Source organism: Equus przewalskii, chromosome 9, assembly GCF_037783145.1.
Source record: "Equus przewalskii isolate Varuska chromosome 9, EquPr2, whole genome shotgun sequence".
Classification (NCBI taxonomy): domain Eukaryota; kingdom Metazoa; phylum Chordata; class Mammalia; order Perissodactyla; family Equidae; genus Equus; species Equus przewalskii.
This window is the reverse complement of record NC_091839.1, coordinates 33,511,945-33,529,094: the sequence shown is the minus strand read 5'-3', so window position 1 is coordinate 33,529,094 and position 17,150 is coordinate 33,511,945. Positions and strand designations below refer to the sequence as shown.

At 41.5% G+C, this 17,150-nt stretch overlaps 1 protein-coding gene across 2 annotated transcripts in view; it reads right to left on the bottom strand.

Moving 5' to 3' along the window:
• Positions 1–6,673: 6,673 nt before the first annotated feature.
• The window catches only part of SH3BGRL2 (SH3 domain binding glutamate rich protein like 2), a 68,428-nt gene continuing 57,951 nt past the window's right edge, over positions 6,674–17,150 (bottom strand). For both annotated transcript variants that reach the window (XM_008516288.2, XM_070559017.1), the window contains exons 3-4: positions 12,938–13,018; positions 6,674–9,688 (exon numbers count right to left, since the gene is read on the bottom strand). In XM_008516288.2, the coding sequence (XP_008514510.1) occupies positions 9,677–9,688; positions 12,938–13,018 (93 nt within the window). In that variant the 3' untranslated portion in view covers positions 6,674–9,676. The remainder of the gene's footprint in view (positions 9,689–12,937; positions 13,019–17,150) is intronic.

Here is a 17,150-nt window from a genome sequence, read left to right as displayed (position 1 = left end):
CGTCCTGGCCTACCGTCTTCTGAAGCCAATTACTCAGTGAAATTAATTTTTCTCTCACTCCAGGCTCACTTAAAAGTTAATAACAGAAAGATGTCTGACAGGATCATCTCTCTCTCCGTCTACCCACCACTTAATCACTAGCCACCACGGACTGAGAGTCTGGGAATGTCCATAATCATTGGATTTAATTAGATCTGGCATCTACCATTTCCTAATAACCTTCTGCCTTGTCTTCCATAGAAGTCAGATTTTTTAGGGTGAGTGAATAGGTCAGACTTTACAGAGAAGTTTTTTCAATTTTCTATTCACCGCAGGAGAAAATTAAAAACAAAAAGAGAAAGAGCTAACAGCTATGTCCTTTGTGGAAGCAGTGGGTCCTTGGTATGTATTGTTTTGGAATTAACGAGAAATTCTAGTGCTAGGCTAAGACCAATCCTCTAAACATAGCTTGGTGCATATCCTCTGAATAACTGATTACATGAAGAGTCATTTCTAGAAGCTTTAAATATTTATTTAAGCATCATGCTTTTTCCTTTAAATAACATTTCAACAGCTTTAGAAAACTGAGAACCACAAAGTAAGGAGGACTAGAAGTCATGGTTACATTCCTGAGCTTGGCGTCTTCCTATAACATTTATTTTTGTGACAAGACACTCATTGGTTTAGCTAACAACTGACTTGCTAGCTCCCGAAGACGAAGTTTAGATACTGGACGGCAAGGCATCAGTGTTGCTTGTAATGCAAATTTTCACTTAAATTACCTGTACTTCACAAAACACTGATGATCCTTTTGCTCTTAAGAAACATGGCTAATTCCAGATAAGAAGTCACTAAGAGAATCCTTTTATGACACCTGCCAGTTATCAATTTATCATGTCTTAGCTCCAAATTTACCCTGCAACACACGTTCTTTGATAATGGACAGAATTCCTTTAAGCTTTTCTCCTGCACAGTGAGCACAACGTTGCGCTTTCTCAGTCAAGGGCGCTGGAGGGATGCCGCAGGAGGAAGGGGGCTCTCGTGTGGGGGGGCTGCACGGTGGTCGGCGGTGTGGGTCTGATGGTGCTGCCTCAGCCTGGGGTCCCAGAACACAGGTCCCTCAGGGACCTTGCAGCTCTCACGTGGCCTGATGATAGCCTCCCTGCAGCCCGCTTGGCCAGGACACCACCTGCTCCAGGCCGCCCGCCTGCACTGCAGCCACACAGCCTGGCCACAGCTGCCCAGCCCGCTGCACTCTGGGGGTTGCTTCCTGTTGCCCAGGGACCGCGGACCAGCCTTGCCCCGGAAACCTTCGACAGCTGCCATCCCTACGCTACTTCTCTAAGGAGATCTGAGGCCTGCCTCCTTCTAGGGTGCCCTTCCTGGGTAGTCTCCCTCAGCCTCAGGGCAAAATAGAGTTTTCTCATACCCGAGAGTGGCTCTCTTATCAGAGTTTAATAATTCTCTGTATTTGACCTAATTCGCCATGTGGTGTTTATCTCCTGATTGGTAATAGGCTGACACAACATGTTTCACACTTAGCAACTGGTGACTGTTAGCAGAAAAGACATAAGGAATCAGGATACAGTAAGAAAAAACTAGACTTTTGAGTACATGGCCACATATTTAATTATCAGATAGACTATGAACACATACTAATAAACCATGTCTTTCATTTGACTGTAGGGTCAGCTTTTATATAACAAATTATTGTATACAAGTAAAAAGAGGACATACAAGTAATTTCTCTCTCTTCATACAAAGCTAACCCAGACCAAATAGTATTAAAAAAAAAACCCTGAAGCAGCAGCTTCTGAGATACTCAACAGTAAACACATTTGCTCACAGTAAGTTACAAAGAGTACTGACTGCCATCAACATCCTGCAAACGTACATATCAATACTCATCAATCCTCAGGATCAACAGACGCCACACAATGGTCCTAACACAAGATAAGAGATAATGGATCTGGTTTTTATATCATCATATTTTCACCTAATCGGTGATTGATGATTGTGCCCTTACTGAAACAAGAAAGGCCTTATTCTCTCCTTTCTCAGATCTTCACCAGGTAAAAGTTACGAGCCAAAGTACAAAGAGAAAAAAAATGACTTATCAGCACAGAGTGCTCGGGCTCGGGCTGGATGGTCACTTGGCGACCCTTGCATCTACCACAAGCCATGCAAAGGATACTACTCCAATCAGCAAAGATCTGAGTGTAAATTATAACAATATACTGAAAATACTACAAATCAAAGGCCATAGGCAATGAGAATGACTAATATTCAGTAACGACGAAAACGTGGGAGAAAATAGATCTTCACCGACACTTAAAATCCATTCTCTGCTAAAGTGACACATTTTCAGGAAGGCAGCTGTCTTTCCAGGTAGACACCACCACCACCCAAAGTCCCCTACCATCAACTTGTCGTTTGCCCGCATATCGGATTCCAGCAGTACCTCTGTACGTCTTCACTGTAGATTAACAGTTTATGTTTTGGGGTTCCTGGAAAGCTGTCCCTAGGGAACTGGGTCACTCTGGAATTGTCTCAGTTAGGGGCAGGCTGGTCCCTAAATGAGTCAATGACAGAGAACAGATTTCCTGCTGTTGTCATTCAGAAACTGTCCACCAGCCTGAATGCTTCAGTCATTTTACCTGCTAAGTATGTAACTGCTGAGTATGTAACCTGCTAAGCATGTACCTGTCTGCACAGTCACCTAACTGGATGGGAAATCTGTCAGTATTCAGTTTCTCATTTATGACTGGGAAGCAGAATAGTCATAAATATTTATTAGGCATGTAAAATAGTACAGTACGGGAAGCTGCAGCTGGAGTCACTCCTTCTGGCTGCCAATCTGGGGAATAAAAACATTGCTGTTGTCATCACTTCTGCTACCGTACTAGTTGGTTAGGACGTGGCGGGGAGCCGATTAAGAGTGTTTTACCACTAAAGACAGGAAGAGAGAGAGGGAAGGATGAGTCTGGTCCAGGATTAGAGTCAATGCCAACTGCTGGTCTTTTCGCTACAGCTATTTTCTTGGAGTCATCTTTGAGCCTAGCTGTGGACCGACCGTCCCAGAGCCCAGAATCTGTATTTCAACCTAGTGATGTTTTTAGGACATGACATAAAATGGATTGACAGGGAGAAAAATATTATCTCAACTTAACAGATGGGATAACAATACCAATAAGCTAAATCAAATTAGCATGAAAAATGCCTAGAATTTCTCTCAGACAAGTTGTTCCACCCATGCCCAAAGGATAAATCCCACAGAGGTGTGGCAGTTCATTAGAATAGCAACTAATCAACCGAAAGCAACACACAAAGCTGCTCGGTGAGACACAAAAGGCTGTCATCTCCCGGCTGGCGAAGACCAGAATGCAATCACTCTCTCATTTCAGGCAAGGGTCCCAAACAAAATAATTCAAAAAACATTCTCCCACTTAACAAATACTGTTACCATCAATTATTTTAACGACAAAAATAATACAGGTTTTCCCCCAAAACTACTTTGTTAAGAAAGTAGCAAAAAATAAAATTTAAAAAAAAGGTTAAAAAGTCTGGGCAGGGAGAGGAAGAGATTTTCCCTTGATATTCACATTCTGTTTTAATCTTTGGCAAAGAGACCAGAAAGAAACTTTTAAAAAGCAGATTATCCATCTTACTCTTATGAGCTCAAATGAGTTTTACAGATACAGAGAATTAACACTTTAGGAAATCTAGGACAAATCCTATTAATATTCATCACTGTTCTGTGGATTATAGATGGTTATCTGTGTGGTTCATTAAATACCTTCTTTTAAAAAAAGAAAAAACAGGGGCTGTCCCCGTGGCTGAGTGGTTAAGTTCGTGCGCTCCACTGCAGGCGGCCCAGTGCTTCATTGGTTCGAATCCTGGGCGCCGACATGGCACTGCTCATCAAACCACTCTGAGGCAGCGTCCCACATGCCACAACTAGAGGGACCCACAACAAAGAATATACAACTATGTACTAGGGGGCTTTGGGGAGAAAAAGGAAAAAAATAAAACCTTTAAAAAAAGAAAAAACACAAAAATCCCACCATGACTTAGTTCACTGATGTGGACCAATTCAACAGGGGACATCAACCTTCTAAGACAATCTAGGAACATGAGGCTGGACACATAGCAAGATGCCCCATACCACAACACACACATTACTCTCTTATTCCAGGAGACAAAGAACTCCTCCTTCAGAGAAAAATGCTTCAAATTAGAGGGACAGAAAAACAAAATGAGAAACGCATTTATCTTGGCAGCAGGATTAGAAAATTATATTCCAGGGGCTGGCCCCGTGGCTGAGTGGTTAAGTTCGCGCGCTCCGCTGCAGGCAGCCCAGTGTTTCGTTGGTTCGAATCCTGGGCGCGGACATGGCAATGCTCATCAAACCACGCTGAAGCAGCATCCCACATACCACAACTAGAAGGACCCACCACTAAGAATATACAACTATGTAATGGGGGGCTTTGGGGAGAAAAAGGAAAAAATAAAATCTTTAAAAAAAAAGAAAATTATATTCCAGAAGATCTTCACATTTCCCTTCATATTACAAGTCAAAGAAGGAGATATTTTTGCCAACGCCCCCAAAACCTTTTAAAGGTATTTATTTCTCTATTGTAAATTCAGTAGAGGTTGGTACAGAACAGTACTGCCCAATAGAACTATAATGCAAGCAACAGTTCTAAAGCATAGACAGGTTTCCAAAGCACATCTTCTCTTGGCTGATATGCTGATAAGCGGAAAATTAGCACACAATAAAAACACACAAGACAGGCTTTTAACTTTATTTTCTCCAAATAGAATAAAGTTTCACATGCTTTTCATACTTCTGGGAATAGTTTCAGAGGATTTTTCTACTCTAAATATGGTTTCACTTCACTTTAATAGTTAAATAAGCATTAATTAAGGTAAGTATAAACAACTTTTAAAAATTAGTAATTAAAAATAATACAAAAGGAAAAAAGGTAAAAGACTGAAGATGGATTTCTAGAATAGGAATTCCCACAATAAAACACGTTCAACTGATTTGTGTTCAAATATACGCAAATTGAGACACCATTTTACACTCCTGTGCTTGGCAAAAATTTTAGTCTGACGATCTCAAACACTGGCAAGGAGCTAGAGTACCGGAAATTCCAGTACACAGCGGCAGCATAAGGTGGTACCGTCACTCAGGAAGACAATTTGGCCGTATCTATTAAAGGTGATGATGTGATTTATTGTACAACACAGCAGTTCAATCAAGGTGTACATCCACTCTGTGTATGTACACCAGAAATCATAAAGAATGTTCATAGCAACATCTCCTCTATTTCAAAGAAAGACGCAGTTCAACGTCCAGCAAGAGGAGAAGGGAAAAACCGTGATATTCATACAATGAAATAATACCTAGAAGTGAAAACAAACGAACTAGGGTGCTTGTTTCAAAATTATAACACTCAATTGCTGTGAACATAAAAAGGAAGTGACAGAAGAATCCAGTTTAATCTCATTTATTATTATGTAAAGATACACACATGGAGGTAAAACGATAAAGGAGAGAAAGGCTACGATCAACACAGAGCTCAGGAGAGGCGCTGCCGCTATCGAACAGGGACGGGACAGGGTCAGAGTTGAGGCACAGTGCCTCAGAGGAAAGGCAGAGAGCTGGGGACAGGCACGCAGGGGTGGGTTTGATTATTTCTCTATATTTTAGCATGTCTGTGTATGTATACATAATATATATGTGTATGTGTATATACTCCATTGCACGTATGAAATAATTTTAAAAACTGGAATGTTTGTACTAAACAAAGGAACAGATTATACCTAACGTTTCAGCCGACGAACCATCGCCTGGAGCGCCGTGCACGGACCTCAGTGCTCTTGCTCACTGCTCGGCTGCACCTGCTGCTGCCGCCTCTCTGTTTCTCCCATCCTCGAGGGTGGAGAGTCGTCCCGCTCAGACACACCCGTTACATTCCAGGGACTCAACAGACGCTGACTGGAAGGATGACCAAACTAACCTGACCTGCATTTCTGGAAGAACTGGGAAAACTGAAAATCTGAGTTACAAGTAGGCGGTGATTACTTGGCTGACTTGGTTTAGTGATTTAGCACATTTCTGCAAACTTACAGCCTGTTCTCTTTCATCTCCTCCTCACCCTCCCTCGGTCGTGGTGTGTAGAGTTTGAATAGTTCAGTGCTGAGATCGCCTTCAGAAGCGCTGTCTTCTGCTTTCGGGGGTGGCTGCATCGAAGGCAGCCCCGCCATGACGAGCTGCGGCTCCACTGTACCCGTGCTCTCCACCCAACCAGGGGGGCAAATCCACCAGCCCGAGGCTTCCGTGTCCCCAGGAAACCACCGTCATCCACCTGAACCAACCACAGGACGAGCGATCTAACACTGTCCCAGTCCTGGTCACTGTCTGAGATGATTCTGTGGTTAGCTCCCAATACACACACATATGCATACACACACACACACACACAGGCAGGACTGCACGTGCGTGTCCTCGAATGGTAAAATGATCTGTCTGCATTTTTAGGACTAGCCTGCAGCTTTCAGGTATGGGGTTCCCAGAAGGCAGTAGGAGCACAGCATCCCAAATAAACAGGAAGGTTTCAACCAAACAGAAGCCAAACTAGAAATGGTGTAAGAAATGGCAGGGAACAAACACTCCATTTTCAGAACATGTGTTTTCTGGAATTTATTCTTCTTTAATGCTGAATATAAAATCTGGGATTTCACCCATGTCTTTGGAGACAAACGCATACAAACTGAAATCTAAAAACAGTAATTACGCAGTTCAAAGTGGGCCCTGACACTTAAGCTGTTAAATGAAGCATTTCTAGGAAAATCAAAACCCTACATAGCAAAATCAAATTAAAAAAACAAAACAAGACAAACAAAACAGAAGGCGGCTTTGGTACCTTTCAAAAGTAGAGGACAAAAATAAGTTTAGTTCATTATTAAATTCATGAAATATAAAAACATCTACATGGGAGTATTGAATAAATCTATAAAACAGAAACAAATCTAAAATACATTGGAATCTGAAAGAAAACAATTCTCCTTTTCTTCTCTTTGACTTTAATACAACACCAGAATTTGGAAAAACAACTATCTGCCCAACTAAATCTTCTCCTGGTCTGCACAGACCCAGCAGGATGGTACTCTGTACTTTATCTAATTGTAAAACAGCATAATTTGACTTTCAGCAGCACATTTCCTTTGCCCCAACAAGCCTACTACAGGAAATAAAAATCCTGTCTAGCAATGCCCTTGTTATTACATCTATGTCTTCTCATCCACTTCTTTCCTAGGCTTTAAAACTGTGATTATCCAGAGGCAGCTAGTTAAAGAAGGGAATAAGAAAATGATTACATGTTTGGAATTCAGCCAGTAAAACAGCACAAATAAGGATACAGTAATGTTCTCGGAACGGCGTGGTCCCAGAGGGCAATTCCACAGGATCTGTAGGGCCTGGGTCCTCTGGTGGACGTCACACATGTGCGTCCAGCTCACTCACAGCCAGCACAGGACCAGCCAGGCTGGTCTCTCCTATGTCTTTGCTGATCAAAAAAAAAAAAAAAGTGGGGCGGGGGTAGACGATGTGTAACTGTGGGAGTAATTTAGCACTACTATCCATCTGGTCCAATTATGAGAAGCCTACTGGGCCTACCATAACCGTAGTAATTCAAAGTTTCAAGACAGACATCTGGGTAGCTTTCTTTGTCTAGCAAGCATTATGATGACCCTACAATGCCAGAATCGAACTTGCAGAGCCTCTGCCTTACTAACTTTGCTCTTGGTGCTCACTGGCAAAAGCAGACTAAACTATTAAGTTAGATCACGGTAACGTTAAGATATTTTAAATTGCTGTATCATAAACAGCAATTCTAAGTCTTATCAGATGACTCTCATACTCAAACACAAAATCCAGTTCAAAAAAAATCTGCTGGATAGTCCCTGGGATTTATCAAATGGAATTTGACCTGGATTTTATTTAATGCCAACTAAGCAGTAATACCCATGATTTCACAACAGTTTTCCTTGGAGAGAAAATTGTGGATCGTCTGTCTGTTCCAGTCAAGTAGAAGTCTGTGGCATGCTTTTCTTCTGGCTGTGGTCCTGGGCTGTGAGTCAGGCTGGGACCTCAGCTTTAGCCTTCGGCAGTTCTTTAGAAGAGTCCACATTTAGCAAGTTGGAGGGTGAGAGAACACCTGTGACCGGGCTTTAACTCTGTTCTTTCGATTTCTTACAGACTTCCAGCTCGGAATCTAAACAGCAGGTCCACCACCAGGATGCTGAGAATAACAGGATATTTTAAGCAGCCCTCTGAGACTTTATCCTATTCAAGACTGTCTCCATGTTTGGCAAGTAAACACTCTAAAAAAATGGAAGCAGGAACAAGAATGCAGAAAAGCAGCCCCTACCCTCATGAAGTAGACATGTTCAGTGTTTAGAAGCATCCACTCCAAAGGGAGTAGAGACACACACTAAGTACAATTCGGAGTTACTCTCTGCTGGCCCCTTTCTCATATATGCTGCTCTGAAAACTCACTGGTGCTCTTATGGAATGAGACCACATACCTACATTACTCTGCAAAATCTGGGACTGTGCACTGGCCAGAAACATGACCTAGCAAAGTTAGAGGACCAAGGAGGAGTAACACAGGAAAAATACTAAATTGTACAGTAGTATCAGTATCTTTTAATATGCCTCAACAAGGGTTCACAAAATATATCTAACCAAGATCTTCCTTTCTCAAAAAAATATAATCCCTTCACAAAATAGAATAAGAAGCTGCTAGCTAGGGGAGCCGCATTTAAAAATACATGCACTTATGCATAAATAAGTTGCTAGAGCCACAAATGCCTTCAGATATAAGTCAGATAATTTGCCTAGAAATTCACTATCTAATTAGTGCACCTCTTAAAATATATCTTTAAGCAGTCTTATGCATTTAGGTGAAACTTCCCCCTTGCAAGAGATAAAGAAACATATATTTTCCAAACCAGCAATTATTTTCATTCCTGTCACTTGGGTCTGATCACACATTTTTGCAACAGTGATTTCTGGAAACATCTGTAGGAGCTTGGAGGATTTATGGGGGTACGAGTCTCCACTACCGAAAGGAAGGCAGAACATCTAACTTTTTCTACAGGTGTTATTACAAAGCACTGGAACAGTGATGTTTGTGGTTCTGCAGCAAAACTCTTCAGCCCTTTGTCAAGCAGCATTGCTTTTTTCCTTTCTGATCAAAAGAGTGTAATAGCGTGCAGACTAATTTCCAGGATACAATCCAGGCAGCTTAAAGAGAAGCAGGTCTGACCAATACTGGCATCAATAACAACCCAGGGCAGATGCACCATTTTCTCTCTAAGGGTGCCACCCACTTATCTTTCAGTCATGAAGGAAGTACACCTGTAACAGGTTAACAGCACCGCCAGGGGAGTGAGGCAACTGCAGGCAATTCTGAAAATAAGGAAAAACCCTCCACAGTCTTGATTTGGTTTAGCGCAATCATGCAACCCCATTATACCCACATCTTCCAGAAACACCTTTTCCATGGCAAGCAAAGTAACTGGTGATGCATGTGGCTTCTGTCACAGGGATGCATTAGGTAAGCAGGTGTGTGCTGAGTACCAGGGGTGCTCCCAATGCATCTCCATCATCTTCCACCCGTCTTCTCTAAGGTTCTGCCTATTTATTAAAAAAAAGAAAAATGTCAGTTATTGTATTGCGTTGACAACAAAATTCACCCTGGCAGTGGTATTTTAAATGTCAGGAACAGGGTGGCTGGAAATCACAATAAACCACTCCACGTGACTGATAAGAGCAATCTTATCAACTGGTTTTCAGGGTCAGAACCCAGACTGAAATAACACGCACCTGACCTGCCACATATAAAAGTGGAAAGAAAGCCACAGGTTTTCAACAACTGCTGAGACCCCTCTGAGAGGTACTGTTCCACTCACACCTGAGAGAGTGTGTGGGGTGGGGGTTACCTCACTCAGGGGGACTGCGGGAGGGGGCCCCGAGCACCAGTATGGCCATATCTATTGGTAAACAGCCACTGCCCCAATCCTCTAAGTGCCACTCCAGCCCCTCCCCCTGGAATGGCTCCATGATTCAACCACTAAACAGACACCTGGCACAGGGGGCCTCCAAGACCTGCTCCAGCACTGGCTGGTCAGAGACCCAGGGGTAGCCAATTGTTACGTATCGTGAACACCACCTCTGAATGGCAGAGATCCGAAAGCAGAGACTTCTACCTCAGGCCCTGCTCTGCATCTACTAAAATTACAATTGATAGTCTTCTGCCTGAAAACTATTGGTGAAAAGGCCTCCTTTTCTGCTAGGTAGGTACCATGGTGGGCCAGCCACTGCTGGCTCCGGCCAGCCACGGGAGAAAGTGGGCTCCCCCCAGGGTTTCCACACCTTCCTACTTTTCAAGAAAAGTGGGAAATCTGTTGTTTTTTTTTTTAAAGACTGGCACCTGAGCTAACATCTGTTGCCAATCTTCTTTCTTTTTTTCTTCTCCCCAAAGCCTCCTAGCACATAATTGTATATTCTAGTTGTGGGTCCTTCTAGTTGTGGCATGTGGGACGCCACCTCAGCATGGCCTGATGAGCGGTGCCATGTCTGCACCCAGGATCCGAACTGGTGAAACCCTGGGCTGCCAAAGCAGAGCACATGAACTTAACTACTCGGCCATGGGGCGGGCCCCTGTATTTTAAATATTAGCAACCCATTTAAATTCTTTTAAAAAATTCTATGCAGGACAAAAACATCCAGAGTCAATGTGGCCTGCAGGCCACAATTTTGTGGCCTCCTACCTCCCGCTGCTCTGTCCACTTTTGAGAACTGCCCGGAGTCTACACTGTAACCGTGTACAGCCAAGAACTTCCTTTTCCTAGCATCCCCCTTCTCTCTCCTCGCTAAGAAGCAATCACAGAGGCTAATGGTGTCTTTACATGGTCCTGCAGGCTTTCTAGCCCTGGCTTTTATGTGTGCATGCTGCACAGAGGGGAGAAAAGGAGCTTCCACCTTTCAGTACCTCACACCTGTGAATGCTCTGTCTAGGCCTGCACTTGCCGGGCCTAGAGTGTAGACAGTGTACTGAATTACTACCAAGGTGAAAAATGAAGACCTAGAAAGGAGGAAGATGCTGAACTGCTCTTGAAGACATTTTTATTTCTCTCTTATGAAGTTTGAGTTGCTGTTAACCCATGAGGCCCTGAACGGCTCCTGAGGGCACGGCACAGACCCTGCTCCACGGACTGCCCCTCTGGTTCCGTGTGCTCCTGCTCAGCTGTGAGTGAGTGTCTCAGGCACCTGAAATGGTGGGCTGCACGGCGGGGAGGCCCAGAGCCCTGCCTGCCTTTGGAACGGTCCACTGAGATCAAGTAAACATCAATGGCAGACCAACTCCAACACTATGACCGCGAGTCACGTGAGGATGCAAATTTTATAGATCAGAGGTTTCCTGAGACATTTCTGAGAGAATCAATATTTTTAAAAAGTAAAAAGTCAGCCTTCAGAGTCTCTAAGGAATCTACATCTTTGGGGAAAATGAGAACAAAGATGGCAAGCACACAGTATTTCTTTAAAGGTTTTTGCATAGACAATAATGTCCACTGGATTTAAACATCCATTAGATTACCCCTACCCTAGTTTTTTCTAGTTCTTTGAAGATAAATCTGGATTTAGTATCTTTGGATGAAACATGTTATAAAAATACTATAATTTTCCTAACAAGTATTCCAATGTTCCATCTTTATAAAATTAGTTTTAAGAACCTTTAAATATTACATGTGTGGGTTTTGCCTCTGTTTAAAACATGTGCATGGAAACCACCCACAACCATCTGTGGGCTCACTGATGTAAAAACAAAGCAAGATTTCACCTTGGCTGTGAGCTGCAGGGGCTGGTGTATAATTTATATTATCGATAGTCTCTGCCTTCCTCCCACAGGTGTTCCAGAAATGGTACAAACGCTGGGCAGCCTCAGAAGCCCTATGACAGACATCACAGCTCCCAGTAATGTACTTTCATTCCAATTCAGTGTTAAAAATAGACACTTTAGAATTCCGTCTCAATTTGAAATACAGTCAAAACCTCGACTGCTATGTATATAAAGACTGAAAGGAAATACACCAAAAATGTTCATGTGGTTCTTTCTCAGTGGTGGGATAAGAGGTGATTTTTATTTTCTGCTTTGTACTTCTTTGTAGTTTCCCAATTTTTCTAAATAAGCTTAGGCTACTTTCATAATCAGAAAAAAAGTGTTTTTTAAAAGGGGAAATAACAAACAAAACATTACCTCATTTGATAAAGAAATGCTATTTTCTATTTTGAAAGTGGATGCACATGCTTTACGAAGTCGTGATAATATACATTATTTCTAGGTCTAAAGATTATAAGAGCTTGAGCTTTTTACGTTCTTGGCAGGACATATGACATAATGAAGTTGCTTCAGAAACATTTTGATTAACTCAGGAACTGCAGCATTCTTTTCAAGGCCGACCATTTGCTATTGCAGACCATCGCCCTTCCAGTGTAAATGAACGTGCAGAAGACTTGAAAAACATGGCTTTGATTCTGCTATTTCAAAAAATGTAAGGTAATATAAACTTGCACTTTAAAACAGAAAGCACTTACTACTTTTTGCTACCTTAAATTCTTCCTGGAAGAAGGGGGTATAAATTATAAATAAACTAAATTATAAGTAAAAATAAACTCGAGTATACAGCAACAATTGAAAATTGGAAAGAGAAAAAACTGGGCTTCTCTGTGTGTTTTTGCACTGGGCAGTCTCTAACAGCGCATTTGAGAAAGCAAAAGCTACAAGCTTGGAGGTTATATATGCATTCCTCTAACATCGTCAACCTCGATCCCTAAGAACAATTCAAGAGAGATGAATTTTAAAACAAGAAAAGATTTACCTACCGTTGATGCCAACCGTGATTTTAGGCCTAAGAATGAAAAGACAGTGTTGCTTTCCTTTGATTCAAAAAAACTGTCATAATCCTAGGAAAAAAAGGAGGATAAAATAAACAAAAGCAAACAATTATCTTTGTATTTGGTCTTTGTGACAAATTTTCTTATGGAAATAAAAGATGTACCATTGCTCCAATCGGGCCAGGGAAGAGCTACATAAATCTACTGAATTTGCTCTGTTTGAGCCAAAACATTTCCTTGAGCAAGATGATGAATGTAACAAGTTTTTAATCCAAAACCTATGACAGGATTAAAATGTAAAACATTGACAACAGAAATGAAATTGGAACACGCTCCCTTTCCCTTGCATGCAAACTAACGTTTTTTTGTGTGGAATCACTCTGACCTAAGATTTTACTCCAGCACTTCAACATGGAAGGCTGCCTCCCAATTCCAATCCTGAAGTTTCGTTATCTAGGGCTTAAAAAACATCACTGGGTAAACAGAAGGCCATAAAGGTCTCCTTCAGTCAACGTGTGTCTCTATTCTGCTTTTGAAGTTTCCCACATTCTTTGAGACTATGTCTTCAGAGAGAATAAAAAGATCAAATAAAAACTAGAGGAGACTATATTCTCTATAACATTTATCTTTGCCTCAGACAGAGAATCATTTTTATCTTCCTACTTTCATAAAAGAAGCCATCAAGGAAATCTGGTCAGTATGTTCACCAATAGTTTCTTTTCAAAAGTTTGCATATATAATACTGCACAGTCTCTAAGCTGATCTAAAGCAGTCCTAAAATTTGGTAGAAGTCCCTTTGATAACTCTATCCTAGAGGTAAATATCATAAGCAGATAATGATCAGAATTATTTTTAGGCATTTGGTTTGTGCTAGGTGCCTTAAAGTCAGGACGTCATTGAATGCCCACCACAGCCCACCCAGTTGGAGTCTGGCTCAGAGCAAAGAAATATGTTGCCCAAGTGTGACAGCCAATACGTGAGACAGCTATTTGGGCCCACTTCTCTTTGACGTTGAAACTGATGCTTTTAGTATTTTGTGAAGCTTCTCGCCCAGGAGGAAACCAGGTATGGGGCACTCTGTACACCAGTATCACTGAGCCCTAATGAATCCACTGCTGAGTGGAGCCAATGGCATCACAAGTACTTTTGAAATCTGTCTAGGAATCTAAATGAGAGTCGATGACTTACAGAGATCTGCTTCTTGCAAAGCATGCCACAGTTCAAGAGAAATCTTTGCATTTTTCACTCTGTGTAGAGTAGAGACCCTCTTGTCCAAAAGCTTTAGCAAGTTGAGTCTCACGGTTTTGAAGCCAGCTTGATTTTAAGCCATGGTCATCTCAGCCTCAGGCCTTGCACTCCCTGCTCCTTCTCTAGATTTTAACGGGGTAGCTCCCTCTGTCATTTGGATCAGCCCTAACACCAGCAACCTCCAAAGAGAGGCCTTCCTTGACCATGCCAAGAAGGAGCAACACATCTGAAGAGAGAGGCTCAGCAAAGACCTCCTTGAACAGTGGCGTTTAAGCTGAAATCTGAAGGATGAGTAGAGCTGGCCTAGTAAAGGGCTGGGACAGGGCATTCACGACGGGGAACAGCACCCGTGAAGAGCGACCATGGCAGGTTTGACAGGGATCAGCACATGCCAGACATTGGAAACTGAGAAAAAGATTTTTAATCTTATCTCAGGTACAAAAAGGAAATCATATACAGGTTCTGAGCAAGGGAGCAGAATGCTCTAGCTTCCTTTAAGAAAATACCTAAGTCAGCTGTGGGGAGAAGGGCTGAGAGAGAGGGCAACAAAAAGAGAAGCAGGGAGAAAAGTGAGAACAGTACCACAGTAATTCAGGTCAGAGACGATGGTACCTGAACCAGAGCAATGGTGGTGGAGACGGAGAGAAGTGGACAGATTGGAGATACACTGCGGAGGAAGAACTGACCATATTTGATTTTGCAATTGGTGCAGGAGGTTAGAGAGAATTAAGAATTAAAGTGGCTTTGAGCTTTGTGACTTGATGGAAAGGGCAGAGAAAAAGCAGCTTTGAGGGTAAGGTTGGAGTTGAGTTTCGAAATATTAAGTTTGAGAAATTATATGAGACATCCAAGTGAAGAAGATATCAGCTGGGCAGCAGGAGGTTCCTAGCGGCTCTAGGATTTTACAGATTTCGTAGAATTTTATGGAAAATTTTAGAATTTTTATAAGAGAAAGTATGTCACAAATAATACAGGTCTAAATCTGACATACAGTTTAGGCAAAATCCCATGAACTGAAAAAGTTGTTACAAACAGTCTTTGTAACAAAGATGCTTCCAAATAGTTGAGTAGCATTTCATTAATCTGGGTTCAAGAAATAATCCTGTTCAATAGACACTTTCTCTACCTGACCATTTGTTACTTATATTCAATGTGGTAATAGGAGGAAAAGCGCTAAACTATGGCCAGACTTATCTCACCCTTGTAGAGATCCACTATGTCAAAATTGGTGTGCTTGTTCCTCTCGATACCATATTCTGCCACTACTCAGTCTAAATTCTTTCCCTAGGGAATCTCATTCACAGCCAAGGTCCTCATTAAATCCATATCTCGAACTCTGATTTCTTGTCTCAGTTCCGGTTCCATAAAAGCAAGTAACTGTTCATAGACTCTTAAACATAATGGGGTCTAAATCTCAATTCATGTTCTTCCTTCTACTCCACAAGTTAGACCTCTCAGAAAATGTCACCACCATCTAATGGGCTCTACCAGTCAGAAATCAAGCATCACAGGAATCCTCTCTTCCCTTAGACAGTAACTGTCTTCTGTACCCCTTCAATCTCTCCATTTTTCTACATCTGTCTCATCGCTCTAATTCAAGCTGGACTTCTGCAGTAGCATCCCAATTCATCAACCCTTCTCCAATCTAACCTATTTCCACCCAATTATTCTCAAGCAAGGACAGACTAATGTTTTAAAAATGCAAGTTTGATCATATTGTCTGCTTAAATCCTTTCCATCAAGACGTCTCACTGCTCTTAGAAAACAGATTAAAATTCTTGACATGACAAAAAAGGTGCTATATGGTTGCGCTCTGATTTAGTCAAGACTGGGGAGAAGAGAGGTCTTGTACTTCCACCTGCAGTGACCACTGTCTGTTTGCAGATTCATTTCTGGGAAACTGAGTGGTATATATGCTCAGGCAACTGTAGATACGATGTCCAGAAATCTACTATCTGAGTTATATGACCTTGATCAACTCATTTAACCTCCTCAGACTGTTTCTTCCTTTCTGTCTCAGATACTTCAAGTCCCTTGAAGCTCCAGAATTCTATGAAATGATGGCGCATTCAGTGGAGGTGCTCTTAAATGGGCTGTTAGCTGTGTCCAGGTGTAAGTCCAGCCTCTCTTGCAGTTACTGGAGACCTATCGGAAATGTCTCCCTCTCTCTGGCTGAACTGAACAGGAAAGGGAAAACACAACAGTGAGAGAAAAAAATTGAGGACTAGTGACTTAGTCATCAAAATGCTGTCCCTGCTCTTGAATTTTGAAAGGTCTTTTCTGTTTCTATTTGATTAATAATTTCTGATGTCAGTGCAAAATGCAGGAATAAAAAAACTAATGTAAAAACTAAAAAATGAGAAACAATGCCTGACTCAATCTGTAAATGTACTGTGAATTCTACTTTAAAAGATGAAGTGCTAACATAAAAATATTGTGCATGTAAAACATCAAAAGGCAAGTTACAACGACACGATGTGTATAATTCAGGTTTCAGTGTGTATATTAAAAATCTTAATGTTAAAATGACTAGAATTCTCCAAATCACAAAACTGGAAATAAGGTCGACTTTCTTATCACAAAAAAGTTTCAAAAATATAAAACAAGATAAATAAAATATGTACAGGTAGAGAAAATATGGTACATTGTAAATAATCCCTTTAACCACTGAACCATAAACGTCCTCATAAATTTTAGTCACAAACAAAAGTATTCAGAGATTTCAGACATTTAGAAATCTCAGAATGGCAACATTTCTTATTTATGTAAAAAACTCTTGGACTATATTTCTGTCATAAAAATTATATGCATTATTTTTATGTTATGAACCTTTAACTCAATGCCGCATCACTACGGTCAGGGGGCTTCTTGCCCGAATACTGAATTGGAGCCTCCCAACAGTTCAGAAATGGTGACTTAAGTTAATCAGTTCCTTCCAAAGTGACAAATATAC